Here is a 20066-nt window from a genome sequence, read left to right as displayed (position 1 = left end):
AGAGAAAAATACCCATACGCTGTGTGGAGGGATGACTACTAGGGGTGGGAAGGTCAGGAAGCTTCCACAGGAAGTCACATTTAAGCTAGAACCAGAGCACCAGAAGTTCCAGTCAGGGGGAAGAGCATGTGCAGATTGGAGGGCAGCTCTGAGTGGGCTTTGACCGTTGGGTCACCCAGAATTCTTGCTTGACCATGATCCTATAGGGCCATGTTAGAAAACCAGTTTCACTTCGTGTTGTACTGATTGGTCGTGCCTGCCTGGAGCACCACTGTGATGACAGAAATCTGCCTGACTCTACAAGAGCCAGAGCATCTTGATGGATTGGTGCGGCCTGCCTTGGGCAGAGATGCAGGGTCACAGACATTGGAGTTGAGATTCAGGTACCCACACGGGCTTGGCCATAAAGCAGAGAATGGGAGACTGAAGAATGAAAATTTAATGTTGCAGGAAGGCAGATGCTTAGGGTGTGGGTTCTGGCAGGGGAGCACTACCCTGTCCCTGGTCTTGGGCGAGCAGACGCAGAAGCAGGGAGTGCAGGGTCCGGCAAACAGGTGTGTACCCCAGCCGGCTGAGATGCAGGTAATCATACATGTCATGGTGACTTATGGTACCATCTGAGTGCACAAAGCCAGGGTCTGCATCCAGGAAGTGCGCCCGTGGGTGGCCAGCCAGTGCTGCCCGTACCAGCTCATTGACCTGTCGGTTTTTCTCGCGAAGTGGGTTGGGGTGCTGGCCCCGAGGAAGCAGGCCCTGAGGAAGGCAAGAAGAGTTGTGAGGAGGCATCCTACCAGCCTCTGGGTATCCTGTTCCCTGTGCCAAACTGTCCCCCACCCCCCATCAGTAAGTCCCCAGCTGCAGAATACACTAGGGATGGGAAGATGATGGTCTGAGACCTTATTCTAGAAGTGAGACCTTCTAGAAGTGATGGAGGCAAGATTAACCCTGGGAATGCCTGACAACTTTTGGCTATTTAAGTGTCTCGAATTTCTCAACACCCTGAGAATCTCTAGCAGTCTCTTGGGCAAAAGGGGTTAACTGGTCCCTGAACATGTCCTTAACCACAGCCCCTCTGATGGGTGTAGCAAGCTTCAACATGAGATTCTGCCTTCAACCACTGCTCTGTGCTAAGCTGCCCAGAACCGTGCAGCTGTGGCTACACGTGAAGGGGTCCCAGAACACTGCCATTCTTCTTTCCCCACCCTCTCACTCTCTCACCAGCACCACGACCCGGGCCTGGGGCTGCCGCTGGTTCACCAGTTGCACGATGGCCTTGATGCCTCCAGCCACCTGCTCTGCGGTGTGCCCGTGGTTATTGGTACCCACCCAGACCACCACAATCTGTGGAAAGAGAGGCATGAAGCAGTGGTGAGGGGGCAGGCTAAGGGTGCTCTAGCTGCCCACCCAAGCCCTGCTCACCTTGGGCCGGATGTGTTCCAGCTCCCCGTTCTCCAGACGCCACAGCACGTGCTGCGTGCTGTCACCGCCAATGCCAAAGTTAAGTGCATGAAGAGGGGAAAAGAGCTCCCGCCAGATCTGTGGGCAAGAAGTGGTGTGGGCACAGGGGCACTGTCAGCATGGACCACCACTCTCTATCCAAAGGTTAACCAAATGTCATCATGGAAGAGCCTTGCTTTACGGAAGCAGTCTGGTTAAATCTCACCTTGAGCAAACCCCAATATGGTCAAACCTCACTTTACGCAAACCCATTATAGTCTCACTTCCACAAAACCCCATGGAAGCAGGACTCCCTTCACGGAAGCCTATTCTACTTGAGCCAGGCATCGAACCAACAGCATTCCAGTTGAACCTCACTTTGAGGAAAGCCATGGTTTAACGTCGCTTAATGGAAAGATATCATAATTGAGCCCCCTTAGTAGAGACCTATTACCGTTGACCTTCACTTTGTGGAAATAACTATAGCTCTGTGGAAATCCATTAGGGCTGGGCACTAGTTTAAGCAAACAAAGAGCCTCATCCTAGGCAGTCTTGCACGAAGCCTCATTTTAAGTCTCACTATACACAGACCCAGTACGACAAAGCCAGGACACACACTTCCTTCTCAGTAGAATGTGGCACATTATACTGAGATTCTGGGTGCCCGGCATTACCTGAGGCTATTTCGGGTACCCCATACACCGCCTGGTCTGGGCTCTGGTCCAGGTCTGTCACTGAGGGCACAGGCCTGGGTGGGGCAGGAAGAGAGGGACGGGCCTCACCTCGCACTGGTGCATTAGCTGGACTAAGGAGTCCCCGATGAAGACGACTTCGGGTTCTTTATCTTTGCTGTCGGCTACGAACCGATGGTGCTTTGGGGACGTAAAGGGGGAGTCAATGGCACGCGCGCTGCTGGGCCCGCCCCGCCCCGCTTCCTTAGGCGGCACCACGCCAACTGCCCTCAGTTTCCCAATCTCGTAATGAGAGCGGCGCAAACCAGCTACTCTCTCAGAGCCTTCCCCCCCCATCCCCCGCCCCCAGCCCCGGACTCCAGAGTATCGCGGGCGGGGTCGCTCACCAGGGACATCCAGCGCCCGTCGCCCTGCACGTCCTGCACCGGCGTGGGCTTGCTGGCTGGGTTCTCTTCTCCACTCATCTTGGCGCCGCGGCTCCAGCAGGACGAGCGAGCGCGGTCAGCCGGGGAGTGTTCCTGAAGGAGGCGGCGCCGCCACGCCCACCCCTACCCCTCAGGCAACAATGGACTGTCCCGAAGCCCGCACTCTAGCGGAGGGCGCGGCCGATCCCGGGCGCCGCCTCCTCTCCGGGGCGGAAACCTTCACTTAGAGGAATTGGCCTTGCTTCCCCCACGGCGGCCGCGCAGTGGGCTCGTCCGGCGCTTCCTGCCCGGGCCGCTCACTCTCCGGCAGCGGCGGCGGCACGGGGCGTGGGGGGAGGCGAGACCATCCGGCACCCGTGGAGGGGAGGAGGGAGAAACCACCCTACCGTGAAAGCAGAGTGGGGAAAATCTAGCGCCCTTCCTCGTGGGAAGAAACCATTTGCTGTAGGGCGAGAAATGTGGGGAAGGAACCACCTACTGTGTGTGGGGGTGTGTGTCTGTGTGTCTCATTCACGTGGTGGTAGGGGAGTGAGTGGACGAGTCCATGCTTGGATCTTTGAGGGGATGGCTCAAACGCACCTGGCAAGGAAGGGACGCTCCCATTTTCTTCTGACGTGGGGGAGAGAAAAGGAGGATGGAAATGTGAAAATTAGAGGCTCAGCTGTAAGGAGACACTCACGCCAAGGCAGTGCCAGGACTTTAGTGAGCCTATCTGCTCATGGGCCTCCCCTGCTCAAATTATGCCAGTTTTCGTGGCATAATTTCTAAACTATGTCTTTGCATTACAGACATTACCCTGCAAAGAGGGTAGTAGAAGATGCAGAAAGATAAAGGAAATTAGAGATGCTGCAAGGCCCAAGTCCAGCCTGGAGCCCCTCCCGCGCAGCTCATCTTACAGATCTGTGGCCTCTGCTCCCCTCCCTAAACCTATGGCTGACCAACAACTTCAGTTGGGTGTGTCTGAGCTCCAAAACCTACATCCACAGCCAAGGCCACTTAAGGTCGCTGCCCCCCACCTCCTGCCCCAAATTAATCTCAGTCCTCAAGTCTTCCCAGATCTCCCTGTTCTGGGGGACCAGGTGGGGGTCCCACACCACCCTCAAAGTCCTGCTTATATTCCTGTAGCTCCACTCCCAGATGGGATCTTCCTATCTATTCATTCCTTCTAGGTAGGTTGATACTGAGATACAGAGATGAATCTTATTTATTGTGTTTGTGTTTTGCCTCAATCCACTTGCCTGGAACAGGGCCTGACTCACAGTATTAATACCAAGTACTATCTATGGCTGTTCACAAGTACTTGCTGAATGAGTATTAAAGGAATGGGTCAGATCCTGGCCTTGTCCCAGCGTGTTGGGGGAGGTAGATCCAGACACAAAGCTGAGGGAGCGATCAAGGTTGTGATTAAGGAATGCACGGGGGACCTCTGTGGGAGAAGAAAGAGAAGGACTCAGGGTGAGGGATTTCCTAGAAGGAGTAGTATCTAAGGAGTTCGGCTTTGAAAGATAGTGAAGGTTGGGCAAGCAACATTACCAGGTAATACAGAATATAGCTTATTAGGGTATAGGGAATACCCTGGCATACCTTGATTTTGGTGGCCTAGTGGTTAGGATTCTGGGCTTTCACTGCTGTGGGCCGGGGTCCAATCCCTGGTCAGGAAACTGAGATCCCGCAAGCCACGCGGTCAAAAAAAAAAAAAAAAAGTCTGAGGGGACAAGTGTAGTGAGAAACAAAATTTACAGGCATCCATTCACCAAGCGCTGTTTTCAAATTGTATGTTGGCTCATTTCATACTTACAGCAGTTATAAGAAGAAGATACCAACTCCATTTTGCAGATTAGGAAACTGAAGCTCTGAGCAGTTACATACTTTTCCGAGGTCACAGAGCTCAAATGTGCCTGGGCATTTGAACCTAGGTAGTGTAGGTCTGGAGCCTAGCTCTAAATGACGACACTATACTGACTCTCTAGGGATAAAGCCTGTGACTGCTTGGAGCCTGGCTGTGTGTAGGGCTACCGTAGCCCTTCTTCCTCTTGGCTTCGCCTATATCTGCAAGCTCCAGAGAGAAAGTCCGCGATAGATGTCTAAACCAATCAGCATTGAGGAAGGGGGCGGGCCTAGTGGACCTCACAGCCAATTGGTGGATAGGAGGTGCCTAAGGACAAATGAAAGAGGTTTCCGAATGTGAGGTCGGGAGGGGCGGGGCTATAACCTGCGCTCTGGGCAGCTGGCACGTGCCCCTGGGCCTGTGCCTCTTGGGGTGGGGGTGGGGAGCCAAAGGGCGTGGGAGGGGCACGCGCATGCGTGCTTGCACGAGGCCCTGTGTGAGACCCGGAAGAGTATCAGGCACGTTGAGAGCTAGGGTCACCGCGGAAAATAAGCCATTGTACCCCACAGCCACGTGGAGTGGGCGGGTGGGGGGGGCGGGGTTCGTTGGGGACAGGAGAAGGTGAGGGGCCCTTCCCCTTCCCTGCCCCCACCAACTGTACTCCCTTCCCTACCTCATCTGCCCCACGCAGCCTTGTTTCCTACCCCGTTCTATGACCAGGCCCCAGTCCCTGATAGCTCCTCTGTTGCCCTTTCTGTCCTCCCGAGTTATTCTCTGTTTCTCCAACTTCCATTTTCTTTCCTGCCTTTCTCTCTCTACCATCTCTCTCCACTTTCTACATTCTCCAGTACCTCCTTTACCCCTGGATTTCTCGTCTGTCCAAAGTCCCTTTCTGGTTCACCAGATCCCGCCAATATCATGATCCCTTTCCCATCCCCCATTTTTTAGCTATTTCTTCATATCCCTGTTCTCTCTAACCCTTTCTCTATCCCCTGATAAATCTTCCCGTTCAGCATGACTCCCTTGACCTCATCCTACTCCTATGACCCTGCTTTTTTTTCTGACCTTACCCTGACCAAGCCTTTTCCAGTTGCTCTCTACCAATCCCTTTGTCTCATCTTGTGTCTCTAAATAGTACTCCCAGCGCACCCCAAACCATCTCTTCTCACTACTCACTTCTAGGTCTTTGAGTTATCTGCATGCTGATGACCACCCTGTCTTTTTTTTTTTTTTTTTAATTTTATTTATTTATTTATTTTTGTCTGCATTGGGTCTTCTTTGCTACGTGCGGGCTTTCTCTAGTTGTGGCGAGCAGGGGCTACTCTTGGTTACGGTGCACAGGCTTCTCATTGCGGTGGCTTCTCTCCTTGCGGAGCACGGGCTCTGGGTGCGCGGGCTTCAGTAGTTGTGGCACACGGGCTTAGTTGCTCCACGGCATGTGGGATCTTCCCGCACCAGGGCTCGAACCCGTGTCCCCTGCATTGGCAGGCGGCTTCTTAACCACTGCACCACCAGCGAAGCCCAACCACCCTGTCTTTTATCTTCCAGGGCACCATGGACCCCAGGGGGCCAGCCCTCAAGCCTTTCCAGCAGCCTGAGAAACCTGGTCGTGTCCGCCGTCGGAAGACCAGGCGGGAGCGTAACGAGGCCCTGGTGGGCAGTCGCCGGTCATTGGCCCATCAGGATCCTGCCGTGGCCAGTCGGGATCCACATGTGGTTCTCCGGAATTCTGTGGCGCCTGCTGCCCCCAAGCTCGTGGTCATAACCCAGGGGCGCCTGAGCCGGGAGCACCGGGGTCTCTTCAGCCACGAGGTGAAATCTCTGGACGTGGCACGGCTGCTTAGCAGTGGGTCCCTAGAGTCAGGCACCCCTGTACTCCCCACCAAGTCCTCCCCAAGCCCAGGCAGGGCCCAAGAACCAGCCCCACCGTCAAGGGGCAAGGAAAACCAAGTGCCTGGAGCCTCGGGCCCAGGCCCACCCAGTCCCCGCCAGCTCCCTGGCTTGGGGCAGCTGCTGGGGGAGCTGCAATGCCAGCTGATTCTGCCACAGGCCTTCCCCAGGAGGAACCTAGTACAAGAGGCCAGGGATGCCATCGTGGGCACCTTACAGGCCTGCCATGGCTGTGTGCCTGACCTTAGTCTGGTGCTCCGGGGCTGCCAGCCACACTTGCCAGGTGAGCTCACCTCCTGCCCCCTGAGCTTCCTTTTCTTTTGTCTGCTCTATCTCAGCTGTGCCCCATGCTTCTTTCCTCTGTGCCAGGGACCAAGCCTAGGGGCCCTGAGAGACAAAGGATGACATCCTCCTGGATCAACAGCCCTGAGGAGGCCCCAGGGGAGGGGAGGCAGAGGAGGCGAGAGGGGACAAAGGAGCTCACCTTCGCCGTGCCTCACACCTCCGGCACTCCTACTGTGTACCCGGTGAACCTGGCACCACCTAAAGGTCCCTGGCCACCCGCATTGTCCTCGTTGCCTTCGCCATCTGGGGCGGCCTGCGGCCCCCCAACAGCCTTTGATCTGCTGAAAAGCATCTGGCTGGTAGACACACCTCCCCCTCCCCGGCCCTGGGGGATTGGCCCGCCACAACCCCTGCCTCAGCCACCATCACCCTTGTTGTCCCGAACCTCTGCCCTGGACTGGAGCCCCAGCCCCCCTGCCCCACTGCCCAGCCTCTCCTGGGTGGTGGCCCGGAGCAGCCCAGAGGCCTGGTGCTTTCCACCCATGAGGCTGTACTGAGCAGGCTGAGGCTGGGTTGGGGGAAGGAATCCCATACTCTGATCACTTCAATAAAGTACCTTCCTCACGATCCTCTTGGTTTTTAGTGAGTGGCTGGCCCAGGAGAGCAGCTTTTCCTAGCTCTGAGTTCTGGGTCCAGGGTGGAGGGGAAGGTACTGTCACTTGTCGCCTTCCTAAGGCCCAGGGGCCTTCAGTCAGTCTAACACATCCACCCACTGAGGCCAACTATGTGTTCAACTCTGAGCTCTGATAATGCTGGGGCTCCAGAGTGAGTGAGACTGAGGCTGTGTCCCCAGGGGACTCCCAGTACAGTGGTGAACACAGACAGTTTCAGCCCTAGTGGTTGCATCTGGGAGAGAGAAAGGTGCAGGGGCTGAGGGAGTCCAAGGAGGGAGTCATGACTGCCCTGCTGATGAGGGAGTTGATATAAGACCCTTGTATTTTTTAAGTTTGGTAGAAACTTGCTAGTAGAGAAGGAAAAGAATATTTCAGGCAATCTAGAAATGCTCTTCTGTGGAACAGCACGTGCAAGGCCTGGTGGAGGGCAAATAAGGGATGTGGGACCATTTTCATTCACCCTATATCCCTAGGTCATGCTGGGATCTAGAGTGAGTCACGTCTGGGCTCTGCCTATGAGAGGCTTCTGGTCTGGTGGGCGCAGGAACAGTGTGGGTGCAGGATCCGGGCAGGAATGGCACATGAAGCCTGGATATGGCGACAGACTTTTTTCTTTGGGCTACAGTATATTTAACATTTTAGAATCAGTTATGTACTGTTACAAACCAGTGTGCTTGATTTGAAAAAAAAAAAATTCTGGCTTCTCTCTCAAAATAAAAAAAGAAAGAGAGAAAGAAAGGAAGGAGAAAGGAAGGAGAGAAGGAAGGAAGGAGGGAAGGAGGGAGGGAGGGAGAGAGGTGAGGAGAGGGAGGGAAGGAGGAAGGAAAGAAACCTGGCAGCAGACCTACTATCCCTCCTGTTAACAACTGGCTGAAGCCAAGTAGCAGAGGCTCCTTTTTTGTGGGGTCCACACTCTCCTTTGAAAGCATTTCACACATTTACGTTTCCTGCTTGGCCTCCTGACTTAGAAAGTTTTTTAAAATGATATTTTGAGGAGCAGCAGATTTTCTGCAGTGGAGGGGGAGGGATGAAGCTGGAAATGTGTTGGAATCTGATCAGGAAAATGAAGCTGAGGGGCTTGGACTGTACTCTGTAAAGCTTTTCCAGGGCTCCCTATTGCCCACAGGGAAACCATAAAGTAAGTACCAGGGTGTAGGGGACTGGACTGGGAGGTCACGCAGCTGTGACTTGGCTGAGGTTTTATGGGAAGGAAGTGGCAATGCTGGGATTTGAGCCCAAGCAATTGATTTCAGAGTTTGCTTGTGGGTTTCTCACAATACCACCTCTTCTGCCTCACAGCAGCTGGTTTCAGACCCTGGTAAGCAGTGACAGGGCAGGGTCAGGCAGCAGGGTGTAGTGGTTGTGGCTGAAGGCTCTCTGCCACCTCGGAGCTGTGTGACCCAGAACAAGTGGTTTGCCTACTCTGTGCCTCTGTGTCTCTGTAGGCACTTCACAGAGTGCATGGAATTTGTGGTGGTCACAGATGGTGATGGCTGTTATGGGGGCGGGGCTGGGCAGGCAAAGAGCAGTTTGGGGACTAAACTGGGGGGAGGTCAGGACAGAGCTGGGGCCTGGGGGTTGTGGGCCATCCTGAGATGGCAGTCTGGAGGAGGATACTTGGCTTGGGGGAATGTGAGTTCACTTTAGGACACGGGGAGCTGGAGGTACCAAGGAGATTCCCAGAGGGGAGGACTGAGGCTGCGGAGGCGTGGAGAGGACGGGAAAGGGGCGTCCCCTCCCACGGGGATTGGGAAGGGTCCAGGCCGGGTCATCCTGGAGGAGGGGGCAGGGAACGCGGCTCCCGGCGGCCCCTTTAATCGGGGGCGCGCGCCAGCCGGCCCGCGCGCTCTCGCCGCCGTCGCCGGGCCGGAGTGGGAGCCGGAGCGGAGCCCGAGCTGGGGTCGGAGCGGGTGGAATGGAGCCCCCGCGCGCGCCCGCTCTGCGCCGCCTGCTGCTGCCGCCGCTGCTACTCCTGCTGCTGCCACTGCCCCCCCGCGCCCGGGCCAAGTATGTGAGGGGCAACCTCAGCTCCAAGGAGGTGAGCGCGCCGGGCCCTCCCCTGCCACCCGCCGGGCCCCCGAGGGACGAGAGGGAAGGGAGGGGGCAGGTCCCGCCCCGCCCCCTGACGCCTCTCCCGGGCGGTCTCTGAGTGCTGCGCGGGGGGTGGGGTGGGAGGTGGGCAGGCACAGTGCGGGACTGGGTCTGGGTTGAGGCTGAGGGGGGGCCATTGGGTCGAGAGGAGACTCGGGGACATTGAGGTCAGAGTTGGGCGAGGAGGGGGGCCGGGTTGGGAGAGTCGGAGTTTGGGGTGGGGGTGGGGGACGCCGAGGTGGTGCTGAAGGGACAGCACTTTCACTGCGCATTGAGCCTGAGTTCACACTCCTATTCAGGACCAGGAGAGGGCCGTTTGGAATACTCCCCAGCACCTGATGGTCTCTGGGACCACCGTGAGGGCGTGTGTGGATAATTAGAGGAAAGCCAGTGGGACGGTATCCCTGATGCAAGGTGTCCAGGATGGGGATCTGGCCCTCCAGGGTCTTTCTCAGGCACCTGGCAAATGGGAGAAGTGTTTGAAAGGAGGCGAAGAAACTTGGGGGTGGGGGCATCTGAAGGAGGAATCCTGGAACCAAGGTGAAAGGATCACAGAAGAATTTTGGAGGTGACTTGGTCCCCTTATGCTTCTTGGGAAACCAGGTATTCCAGGGTAGGGAAGAAAAGTTGGGGGGGTGTCTGTGGAGTCGAGAGTTCTCAAGGGACTCAGAAGAGGGTCTGAGTGGGCCCCTTTTCCAGGACTGGGTGTTCCTGACGAGATTTTGCTTCCTCTCGGATTACGGCCGACTGGACTTCCGTTTCCGATACCCTGAGGTGAGCCTTCCCCAAGCACTCACCATGCTAAGGCTGGATGCTCCCTTGGCTTCCCAAGGCAAGGGTTACCCCAGCTCCCTATGCTCCCCCAACCCCCCGACTCTTTGGGTCTGCAGGCCAAGTGCTGTCAGAACATCCTCCTCTATTTCGACGACCCATCCCAGTGGCCAGCCGTGTACAAGGCAGGGGACAAGGTGAAGTCTGTGAGGAGGGTGTAGGGGAGGAGGGATAAGGTCGAAGCTAGCCAAGGAGTGACCATGGCCCTGCCTCCCCTAGGACTGCCTGGCCAAGGAGTCAGTGATCAGGCCAGAGAACAACCAGGTCATCAACCTCACCACCCAGTATGCCTGGTCAGGCTGTCAGGTATGGGCCCAGTCTGGGGGAATGGGCAGGTGCTGGAGGTCAAGGGCCAGGGGGAGGCACAGGCAGGCTTCAGCCTTCTTGCTCCTCCCCAGGTGGTGTCAGAGGAGGGAATACGCTACCTGAGCTGCTCTAGCGGCCGCAGCTTCCGCTCAGTGCGTGAAAGGTGGTGGTACATTGCACTCAGCAAGTGTGGGGTAAGGGGCTGGGCCGGCCACTGGGGCCTGCCTTCTCCTTGCCTTCCTGCCGACCCCCTCCCTGCCCAGGGCCCCCCTTAGGCCTCCACACTCCCCACAGGGAGATGGGCTGCAGCTGGAGTATGAGATGGTCCTCACCAATGGCAAGTCTTTCTGGACACGGCATTTCTCTGCTGATGAGTTTGGTGAGCATATGGGGATCCAGGACCTTTTGTGGGAGCCCAGAGCTGGGAGCCTGTTGAGGGACACCCATCCTGACTGCATGGTTTCCTCCTTCCACCAAATTGGCAGGGATCTTGGAGACAGATATGACTTTCCTTCTCGTCTTCATCCTCATCTTCTTCCTCTCCTGTTACTTTGGATGTGAGTCCAGCACATGGGGTGTGGGGGAGAGATGGGGGAGGGGAAACCAGGTTGGAGGAGATGAGCTGCTCTCCCTTCCTGCTGTGTACAGCCTTCCCCTACCCTCCTTCCAGATTTGCTGAAAGGTCGTCAGTTGCTCCACACGACTTATAAAATGTTCATGGCTGCAGCAGGAGTGGAGGGTGAGGTTTAGAGTATTGCAACGTTTGAGTTCTGTGGGAGGAGGGCCTTAGGGCTCACATACCTGGGCCTAAGCAAGGAGGGGCTGGGGACCTGGACTCCTGGGCCCTGGGAGAGGAGGGGCTGGGGGCCTGGACTCCTGGGTCAGAGGGAGGAGGGGTCTGGGGCCTGGACTCCAGAGTTTCCTAGGAGGTCAGTGAGAATAAAGGGTCTAGAATCCTGATGGGGGTGAAGAAAGGGTTTTGGTCATCTGGATCATAGTGTTAGGGAACAGTGATGCCCTAAAGCTGCTTTCTGTCCTTTCCTCTCTCTGCCCATCCTCCCCTCAGTCCTGAGCCTCCTGTTCTTCTGCATCTACTGGGGCCAATATGCCACTGATGGCATTAGCAATGAGAGTCTGAAGATCTTGGGTGAGAATGAAGTGGACCCGGGAGGGTGCCGGGGCTCCTCTGCAATTTGAGCCCTGTGTCTGAGCTGCCCTCTCCTCCCTCCTACCAGCCAAGCTGCTCTTCTCCTCCAGCTTCCTCATCTTCCTGCTGATGCTCATCCTTCTGGGGAAGGGATTCACGGTGACACGGTGCCCAGGCTGGGGCGGGAGGGACCACTGTCGGGGGGTGGTGGCTGGGCTAGGGAGCAGGGCAGAGATTGGGCTGGGGGGGTGGCTGCCCCCTCCTCTCTTGACGGCCCCCACCCCTGCTGTCCCCCCTCACGGCCTGCCGCCAGGGGCCGCATCAGCCACTCGGGCTCGGTGAAGTTGTCTGTCTACATGACCCTGTACACCCTCACCCACGTGGTGCTGCTCATCTATGAGGCCAAGGTGAGTCCTGCCTGCCACTGCTCAGGCTCTGCCCCATCCTCCTCGCCCTTCAAAGCTTTTGGTGGCCTCTTCCACCTGTCTGCTAGCCCTTCCCCACATCGCGCTCTTCCTGGCTCTCTCTCTCCCACTCTGTGGTTTTCCGCTTTCCCATCTGTCTAAGTGCATTCCTCCCCTCTTCACCATCTCTGCGTAGCTCTCTTCCTCCTCCCTCTGTCTCTCACTGTCTGTCACATTTAATGCTCAGTGTCGTGATTAAGTTCGGGAGTCACACAGACCTGGATTCTGCTCTGGTTCTCCCACTTCCCAGCTGGCTAACCTTGGCTGATGGCCCCCCTCTCTGGGCCTGTTTCCTCTTCTGTAAAATTAGGAGGATCTTACCTACCCCAGGGGACTTCTCTAAGGCTTTATATCACCTTGACTTTGGCCGAAAGTCTTCCTGCTTAGCTTCAGTTTCCCCTTCAGTGAAGTGGGGTGAAAATAAGACCTATTTCATCAAGTTGATGCAAATGGAAAAGCTTACACGTGGTGCTGTTTAGCCCCCTGTGTTGGGCCCATGGTAGCAGATATATTCTCTATCTTTTCGCCCTCTCTCTCTACTTCTATATGCTTTCATCTCTCTCTCTCATTCTCCTGCTGCTTCTCTCCCGACCAAGTACCTCTGCCCCTTGGGTACCTGAGGGTGGGGTCTGGGGTCCCTGTGTGGAGGGTTGGAGGCCAGGGCTATGACCAGCCTTCTCCCTTGGGTCCAGTTCTTTGACCCGGGCCAGGTACTGTACACGTATGAGTCGCCAGCGGGCTACGGGCTCATCGGGCTACAGGTGGCAGCTTACGTGTGGTTCTGCTATGCCGTGCTCGTCTCCTTGCGCCACTTCCCAGAGAAGCAGCCCTTTTATCTGCCCTTCTTTGCTGCCTACACCCTCTGGTGAGACGTGCTGGGGCCCCAACCTGTCCCTGCCTTCCCTGGCTTCTCAGAAATGGCTCTTCCCAACTCAAACCCTCCTCTTGGAGGCAGACGGGCTTTCAAGTTAGGCAGCTGTCACCAGAGTCTGCCACTTACTCACTTTGTAACCTGGAAATAATTACTTTCCCATAGTGAAAAAAAGAGTGCCTCAGGTTACTTGCCCATAAAGAAAGGTTGTCAGGGGTATCTCCTGCAAAGGGTTATCTTGAGTCTGCATAGGGCAACAGATGAGGGCTTCGAGTCCGGCACATAGTAAATGTCCAATAAAAGCTAGTTGTGATATTTTTTATTCAACATAACACAGCAGTAAAGTAGATGGATTCTAAGCCAGATTGCCTGGGTTTAGACCCAGTTCTAAAGCTTGTGAACTGTGTGACCTTATACAAGTCAATTAAGTTCTCTCTGCCTCGGTTTCCTCATCTGTTTAATGGGGATGGAAGTTGTACCTGCCTTATAGAGTCACTGTGAGAGTTAGATGAGCGTATATATGTGAAATGCTTAGAAACAGGTCTGGCATGCAGTAAGTCTTTAATTGTTTTTATCATATGTTAATTCATTCATCAAACATCTATAGATTTCCTATCAGGTGCCAGGATTGGGGTGGGATAGAACTGAGTTAAATTCAACCTACTCCTTGCTCCCCCCACCCAAATTTCCCATGCCAGTGGGATTCCTGTCTCCTTTTAACCTCTGGCTTCTGAAGGTCACACTGGCTTCCCTCCAGTTTGGGACCCACTTGGGACCTATGTGTGTGCATAGCAGGGTATTTGGGGCCATGGGGTGGGGTGGAAGGCAGGGCCAGTGACTCTACAGACCCAATACCTCCCCTTCAGGTTCTTTGCAGTTCCGGTCATGGCCCTGATCGCCAACTTTGGGATCCCCAAGTGGGCCCGGGAGAAGATTGTCAATGGCATCCAGCTGGGGATCCATTTGTATGCCCACGGCGTGTTCCTGGTGAGGCTGGGCATCCAGTTGGGGATGGGAAACCCATGGGTGGAGGATGCATGAGGCTCTCCACGCCTGAGCTGCCTGAACCTTCTGTTCTGAGCTCTTGATCCATTTCCTTCACTTCATCCCTTTAGTCATTCAATAGACACTTACTGAGAGCCTGCTGGGTCTGGCAGGCTATTCCACTGTATCCCCCAGAGTCCACCCTCTTCTATTCCTCTCTCCCACTTTTGTGTCCTGGCCTCTTCCCCCAACCCCACCCTCTTTCTTTGCCCCCCTCCCCATTTCCATCCTGACCCTGTGTCCCTAGACTCTCACTCTTCCCTTCTGTATCCCCACTGCCTTCCCTAAGCCCCTTGGTCTCTCCTCCCCCCCCATTCTTCCATCTCTGCTGCTCTATCACAGGAAGAAGCAACTGGGGTGGGTCAGGCTGGGGCTTCAGGGGGCCTAAATCTGAATGGCAGCAGAGGGTTTGAGCACCAAACCTCTTCTTTGCCTTGGTTTACATCCTATCTGGCCTTCTGGCTGACAGTTCTTCTATCCATCTATCCATCCATCCATCCATCCATCCATCCATCCATCCATCCGTCCATCCACCATTCAACGGACACCTGTCTCAAACCAGCCTCTGTTTCATGTTGGGAACACTCACGTGCATTTATTTCGTCCTCTTGTTTAAATGGCAGAGCAACCCCAGACAGGATGGATAACCATCACTGAACCCACTATACAGAGAGGGGAAGCTAAAGCCCAGAGAAGGGAGGTGACCTGCCAGGCTCCATGGCCTTTGGTGGTGGAGGGCAGGGGGACTTTGAACCCAATCCTTCTCCAGCAGACCACAAGATCTGGCATAAGAAGGAACCACACAGGGAAATAGGCATTGCTGAAGACCATGGCTCCTGACTCAAGGGGTCCACCATGTATTCTTTGCAGGGAATATACTGGGCCACTGACGGAGGGGGCCAGGTCCCGCATGTTCTACCCTAGAACCTTAGGTACAGACTCACTTTCCCGGGACAGTCCCTCTTGAGGCTCTGTTCCAGGAAGTCACAAAGAGACAGAGAGAGGAGAAATGCTGAGAACCCACCATGTGCCAGGCTCTGCACCAGTGGTTTTCATTTCCACCCTCTCTTCATCTTTCCAAGTAGGCACTGTAACCCCTTTTCTGCAGTGAGGCTCTGGGAGTTTAATCAATGTGTCCCAGATCCCACACTCAGTGAGCTGTGGGGCTGGGAGGTGGGGTGCCCTTTCTGTTATACTTAACCTTCAACCAGTTTCCTTCCTAAAAATGCTCGTGTTAGCTCAGCACAGCTCCACCTCTGGCACTCTGCTGTTCTTCGGTTTCAGCTCCTTGTTCACTTATTCAGCAACTACCTTAGAGGGACTGTGCTGGGCTCCCGTGTTGCAGTGCTAGGGTCACACCCGGTCCCTGCCCTCATGGCCTGCCAGCTAATTCAGGAGACATCTCCGCATTCAACCAGTATTTCTTGAGAGCTTGTATGTGTCAGGCACTGTTCTAAAGGTATTGGGGATTCAGCAGGGAAGAGAACAGTCAAGTACCTGCCCTCATGGAGCTAACATTCTGGAGTCTGTCAGTTGCTGTCCAGTTGAACTCCCTGTGTTTATGAAAATATTCTACAATCTGTGCTGTCCCACACAATAGCTACTAACTACATGTGGCTATTGAGCGCTTAAATGTGGCTAGTGTGACTGAGAAATGAAAGTTTCAGTTTAATTTTGATTAATTTAAATTTAAATAGCCACATATAACTAGTAGCTATCATACTAGACAGAGTAGGATGCTGACGCTTAAAGTGATAACTGGCTGATCAGGGCTCTGATGGAGGAAGCATCGGCAGAGTAGTAAGAGTTGTGATGGATGGGAAAGTTAGAGGCCAGGGTACTGCGAGAGCTCAGAGGAGGCGCCTAAGCCAGTTGAAGGGTTTCGGGGAAGCGGGGATGTCAGGTGAAGGGGAATCCTCAGGGCCTCATGTTTATGGAGGCAGCCTGAGGCCTGGACAGTCCTTCTCCAACCTGCGCCTGCCCTTCGCCCCAGATCATGACACGCCCTTCGGCGGCCAACAAGAACTTCCCGTACCACGTGCGCACGTCGCAGATCGCCTCGGCCGGAGCCCCAGGCCCCGGAGGAAGCCAATCCGCAGACAAGGCCTTCCCGGAACACGTCTACGGGAACGTGACGTTCATCAGCGACTCGGTGCCCAACTTCACGGAGCTCTTCTCCATCCCCCCGCCCACCTCCTGCGTAAGCCCCGCGGCCCCGGCGCCGGAGGAGCTGCTGGCGCCGCCCCTGGAGTACTTGACCCCGCTCCCGGCCCCTCCACCGCCCTCCACGTCCAGGCGCCTGAGCCCACCCCCTGCCTTTCGCACCCCCAGCGCCCCAACGCCGCGCCGCGACCATCCCCCGGCGCCCGCGCCCACCTTGCCAGACTGGGTCCTGGCGCTGTTGCGTACGCCCCCTCGGACACCCCGCGCGGTGCCCCCGCCACCGGCGGCCTTCCGCGGTTCTCCCCCGCCTCCCCGGCCGCCGCCGGAGTTCGACCGGCGCACCCCGACGCCGCCCCTTGAGTACCTGGCCCCACTGTCCAGGCGCCCCTGACTGACACCTGCGCCCACACCTCGGGAGGGGGGATCATCGGGGGAAGAGGGACGGGCCTTCGGGGCCGCATCTGCCCCCCGTGGGTCCTGGACGGCCTCTGACCCTGACCCCCCTCCCAGGCCGGGAAGCAGGTGGAGGAGACAGCGGTGGCGGCGGCGGTGGCCCCGAGGGGCCGTGTGGTGACCATGGCCGAGCGGGGCACGGCCTCCCCGCCCCCTTCCTCTCGGTTCCCCAAGGCGGCCGACCCGAGCTGGGATGGCCCGACGCCACCCTACCAGCCGCTCGTGCCCCAGACAGCGGCGCCGCACACCGGCTTCACCGAATACTTCAGCATGCACACGGCCGGGGGCACCGCACCCCCGGTCTGAGTACCCCTGCCCGCGCCTGCCCCATGGGCCGCGCGCCGGGCCCCGGCCGGGCTCCGGATCCCCGCTCTATCCCGGCCCCAGGGCTCTGCCAACCCCGGCCTTCCCAAACCTCCCCACCCCGCGCGCCCAGGTAGGGGTGCGTAGTGTCCCGCTCCCGACCCCTTCCCCCGACTCTTGTGCCAAACGGTCCCGCGGGAGCCGCTCTCCCCGTCCCCTCCCTCAGCCCCTGCCCCGAGCGGCACCGGATTCTGGGCTCCCGCTGTTCCGTGACCTCCGGCCCCCTGGCCCCCTCCGAGACCTCTGACCCCGCCGGACCCCGGAAAACCAGTGACGATCGCCGGGACCCTGCCTGTGACTCTCCAGGACTCCGCGACCCCGAGCCACCGCTCCCGGGACGGATGTTGTGAAGCTAGTCTCGACTCATACCTTCCCTTGGGATCTCTGTGACCTAGCACCCGTACTCTGTTCACCCTATCTCCATCCCGAAGGCCCTCCCTCAGGTCCTTGGCAGAAAGACTTTTTTCCCCTTCTTGCCAAAATAAAGAGGATTCGTTGAGTTTTTATCTTTAAGATGGGCTCTTCTACATCTTGACAGTGCTCAGAGACGGGGCTGAGCAAGAACCGTTCCAGGCTCGGGACCACAGTGCGCCCAACTGTGAAATGGTATCTTGGGAGGGGCCTGCATAACCTGACCTTTTGTTGACCCAGAATCTGGGAGCCCTGAAAATATGAATCATCATCTAGCAGAGTCCTCTTATTGTACGGCTTCTTTATTTTTACCTTCTCTTCCCCAGTTAGAGGTAGAGGCGCCCTCCAGTGGCCGACGGTTCGCTCAGCCACCTGCGCCAGGAGTTCGGGTTACGATTTTAGCACTGCGCATGTGTGATTCTCACTTCACTAGCCAAGGAGGTCACTGCTACGCATGCGTTTAGGAACAAATGGGCGGGGAAGTTTCCGGAAGTCTCCCTCTGTGGAGGGGTGGGATTGGGTGCTTCGCAGTCCTCCCAGGGCCGCTCTGACCTGCGTCTCCGCGACTCTCGCCTCCTTTCCGTAGTCCCTCCCATCGCGGCCACTCGGCCCCCACCCTCTCGCCCTCCAAGCGGGTCTTCCCGGGGCCGCTCTGGCCCGAGCGTCCCTTCATCTTTCTCATCTGGCTCTTCCGGCTCGGAAGGGAGGCGCGGGTGGGTGAGCAAGGGAGTTCGTCTGTGGTGTCCAGGCCTGAGCCCCTGAAGACTGACTCTGCCCTGGGCACCCGCTCGCGCCCCTTCCCTGGCTGGAGGGGCGTCTCTCCCGGAGGACCTTCCGGGCCAGGCCAGGCCCGCACTCTATGTAGGCCCCCGCCGAGCTGTAGAGCCCTTCGCCCACTGGGGACCCAGTGGTCTGTAAGGTCCATTTCGGCCTGCAGCGGCCCGTTTATGGGGTCAGCCAGCGTATGGGGGCCCATGTCTATAAGGGACTCCCGTGGCCCCTAGGGGTCTGCCCCGTACGTAACGACCCCATTTACAGGTTTTTCCATGGGTCTATAAGGGCCCACCCCTCGCTTTCCAGAGCCCACCAACAGCGGCGGTTCCCTTCGCGGGGACAGCGACTCCTGGACCTCCCTGCTCTACAAGGCCATGTCCCATCTATAGAGGTCGCATTTGCAGGACTTCAAACCGGGTGGAGGGGCTTCTCCGGGTCTTTAGGACCCGTCCCTCTGTAAGGGTCAGTGCTGGAGGCAGCGATGGCCCTGGGCCGGGCTCTGGCTGCGGCGCTGGCTCTATCTTTTTCCGTGCTGTGGCCACTGTCCCCTGGGGCCCGGGCAGGGGACTGCAAGGGACAGCGGCAAGTGCTGCGGGAGGCGCCAGGCTTCGTGACAGATGGTGCGGGCAACTACAGCGTCAATGGCAATTGCGAGTGGCTCATCGAGGGTGAGTGGGGCCGTGTGGGTCACACACTGGCTGGTGCGCTAATTCATTCATTTGTGCAGTCTTGCATCCACTCACCATGTTCCCAGAACCGGTTCTGGTGCAGGCCCTTTGCTCTAAAATGCAGCCAGCCTAGGCCTTGCCTTGGAAGGCCTTGAAGTCTGATGGGGGAGTTGCACCCGGACGCAGATGGACAATTACAAGCCAGAAGCATCAGTGAGGGGTGTTCTGAGTAACTGTTAGAAACTCAGGCTCTGAGCCCAACCACCTGGCTTCACATTTGGGTTCCACTTCTTACCAGCTTTGTGAATTTGGGCAGGTGGCTTCCTTCCTCTGAGGTTCGGCTTTCCCTCCCCTCAGGCTGTGATAGTGATAGCACTCCCCTCATAGGGCTGTTGGACTTAAGTGAGAACAGGTATTTACTGTGCCTGGCACATATGGTCTTAGGGTTATTAGTGTTGTCCTTTTTAAAGTACTTCAACAAAAGCATTTTTTTCAGTCATTCATGTGCCAGACATTGTCTTTGCCTCTGGGACATAGCAGAGACCTCCACAGCCCCAGCAATCCCCGATGACTTGGGGCTTGGAATCCAGTGGGGGAGGCAAACATGTTAACAGACAGTCCAGTCCAGAGTGGTAGGGGCTGTGATAGAGGAACCCCACGGGCCTGGGGAGCCCAGAGGAGGTGCCTGACCTGTTGGGTGGGAGAGAGCAGAGAAGGCTTCCTGGAGGAGATGTCTGAGCTGAGACCTAAAGGACCAATAGGAATCAGCCAGGAGGAGGAGAAAGTCATTCCAGGAAGCGGGAACAGCCTGTGCAAAGGCCCCATCTCTACCCTCCTGGGATCCCAGGCTAGTGGGGGAAACAAACCCACCCCCAGGGAGTGGGAATCCCAGAGATGACATCTGACTTAGCCTGGGCTATACCTGAGACCAGAGGCATGTGCAGGAGAGAGCAAAAGGGCATTCCAGGTAAGGAGAATAGCCTGTGCAAAGGCCTGGAAACAGGAGGATATGATGCTTTTGAGGAACTAGAAATCCGTATGCTAGGACACAGAATCCAAGAAGACAAACAATGAGCCAGAGGCTGGAGGGTTGGGAGGAAGCAGGTGGTATAGGACCTTGTGATTTTTTTTTTTTTCTCTTTTCTTGGTACGTGGGCCTCTCACTGTTGTGGCCTCTCCCGTTGCAGAGCACAGGCTCCGGACGCGCAGGCTCAGCGGCCATGGCTCACGGGCCCAGCCGCTCCGTGGC

At 56.6% G+C, this 20066-nt stretch overlaps 4 protein-coding genes across 12 annotated transcripts in view; 3 read left to right on the top strand and 1 right to left on the bottom strand.

The window, feature by feature from the left end:
* Nucleotides 1–421: 421 nt before the first annotated feature.
* PAFAH1B3 (platelet activating factor acetylhydrolase 1b catalytic subunit 3) lies at nt 422–3002 on the bottom strand. 2 transcript variants are annotated; one of them, XM_004271237.4, is made up of 5 exons: nt 2516–2993; nt 2220–2309; nt 1420–1536; nt 1219–1341; nt 422–753 (listed from the first exon to the last, which is right to left on the bottom strand). In XM_004271237.4, the coding sequence occupies exons 1-5, from the start codon at nt 2591–2593 to the stop codon at nt 463–465; spliced, it is 699 nt and encodes a 232-aa protein (XP_004271285.1). In that variant the 5' UTR covers nt 2594–2993; the 3' UTR covers nt 422–462. The 2 variants fall into 2 exon arrangements, with proteins under 2 accessions (XP_004271285.1, XP_033286775.1); XM_033430884.2 differs by lacking the exon at nt 1219–1341 and having other exon boundaries at nt 2516–3002.
* Nucleotides 3003–5548: 2546 nt separating this feature from the next.
* On the top strand, nt 5549–7151 carry PRR19 (proline rich 19). The gene is made up of 2 exons (XM_004271238.3): nt 5549–6555; nt 6642–7151. The coding sequence occupies exons 1-2, from the start codon at nt 5937–5939 to the stop codon at nt 7112–7114; spliced, it is 1092 nt and encodes a 363-aa protein (XP_004271286.2). The 5' UTR covers nt 5549–5936; the 3' UTR covers nt 7115–7151.
* Nucleotides 7152–9056: 1905 nt separating this feature from the next.
* On the top strand, nt 9057–17477 carry TMEM145 (transmembrane protein 145). 6 transcript variants are annotated; one of them, XM_049703345.1, is made up of 15 exons: nt 9063–9269; nt 10022–10096; nt 10213–10290; nt 10373–10459; nt 10552–10653; nt 10754–10838; nt 10945–11016; nt 11130–11198; nt 11526–11606; nt 11695–11773; nt 11920–12013; nt 12763–12935; nt 13808–13928; nt 15979–16185; nt 17131–17477. In XM_049703345.1, the coding sequence occupies exons 1-15, from the start codon at nt 9147–9149 to the stop codon at nt 17209–17211; spliced, it is 1527 nt and encodes a 508-aa protein (XP_049559302.1). In that variant the 5' UTR covers nt 9063–9146; the 3' UTR covers nt 17212–17477. The 6 variants fall into 6 exon arrangements, with proteins under 6 accessions (XP_033286780.1, XP_033286776.1, XP_033286779.1 ...); XM_004271239.3 differs by having other exon boundaries at nt 16659–17477; XM_033430885.2 differs by lacking the exon at nt 17131–17477 and having other exon boundaries at nt 9061–9269; nt 15979–16801.
* Nucleotides 17478–17873: 396 nt separating this feature from the next.
* MEGF8 (multiple EGF like domains 8) overlaps nt 17874–20066 on the top strand; it is a 47661-nt gene continuing 45468 nt past the window's right edge. For 2 of the 3 annotated variants that reach the window (XM_033430892.2, XM_004271241.3), the window contains exon 1: nt 17874–18817. In XM_033430892.2, coding sequence (XP_033286783.1) covers nt 18631–18817 — 187 coding nt within the window. In that variant the 5' untranslated portion in view covers nt 17874–18630. The remainder of the gene's footprint in view (nt 18818–20066) is intronic. The other variant, XM_033430891.2, reaches the window with a different exon arrangement.

Source organism: Orcinus orca, chromosome 20 (genome assembly GCF_937001465.1).
Source record: "Orcinus orca chromosome 20, mOrcOrc1.1, whole genome shotgun sequence".
In the NCBI taxonomy this organism is placed as follows: domain Eukaryota; kingdom Metazoa; phylum Chordata; class Mammalia; order Artiodactyla; family Delphinidae; genus Orcinus; species Orcinus orca.
The sequence above is the reverse complement of the archived record's forward strand: the minus strand, read 5'-3'. Positions and strand labels throughout refer to the sequence as shown.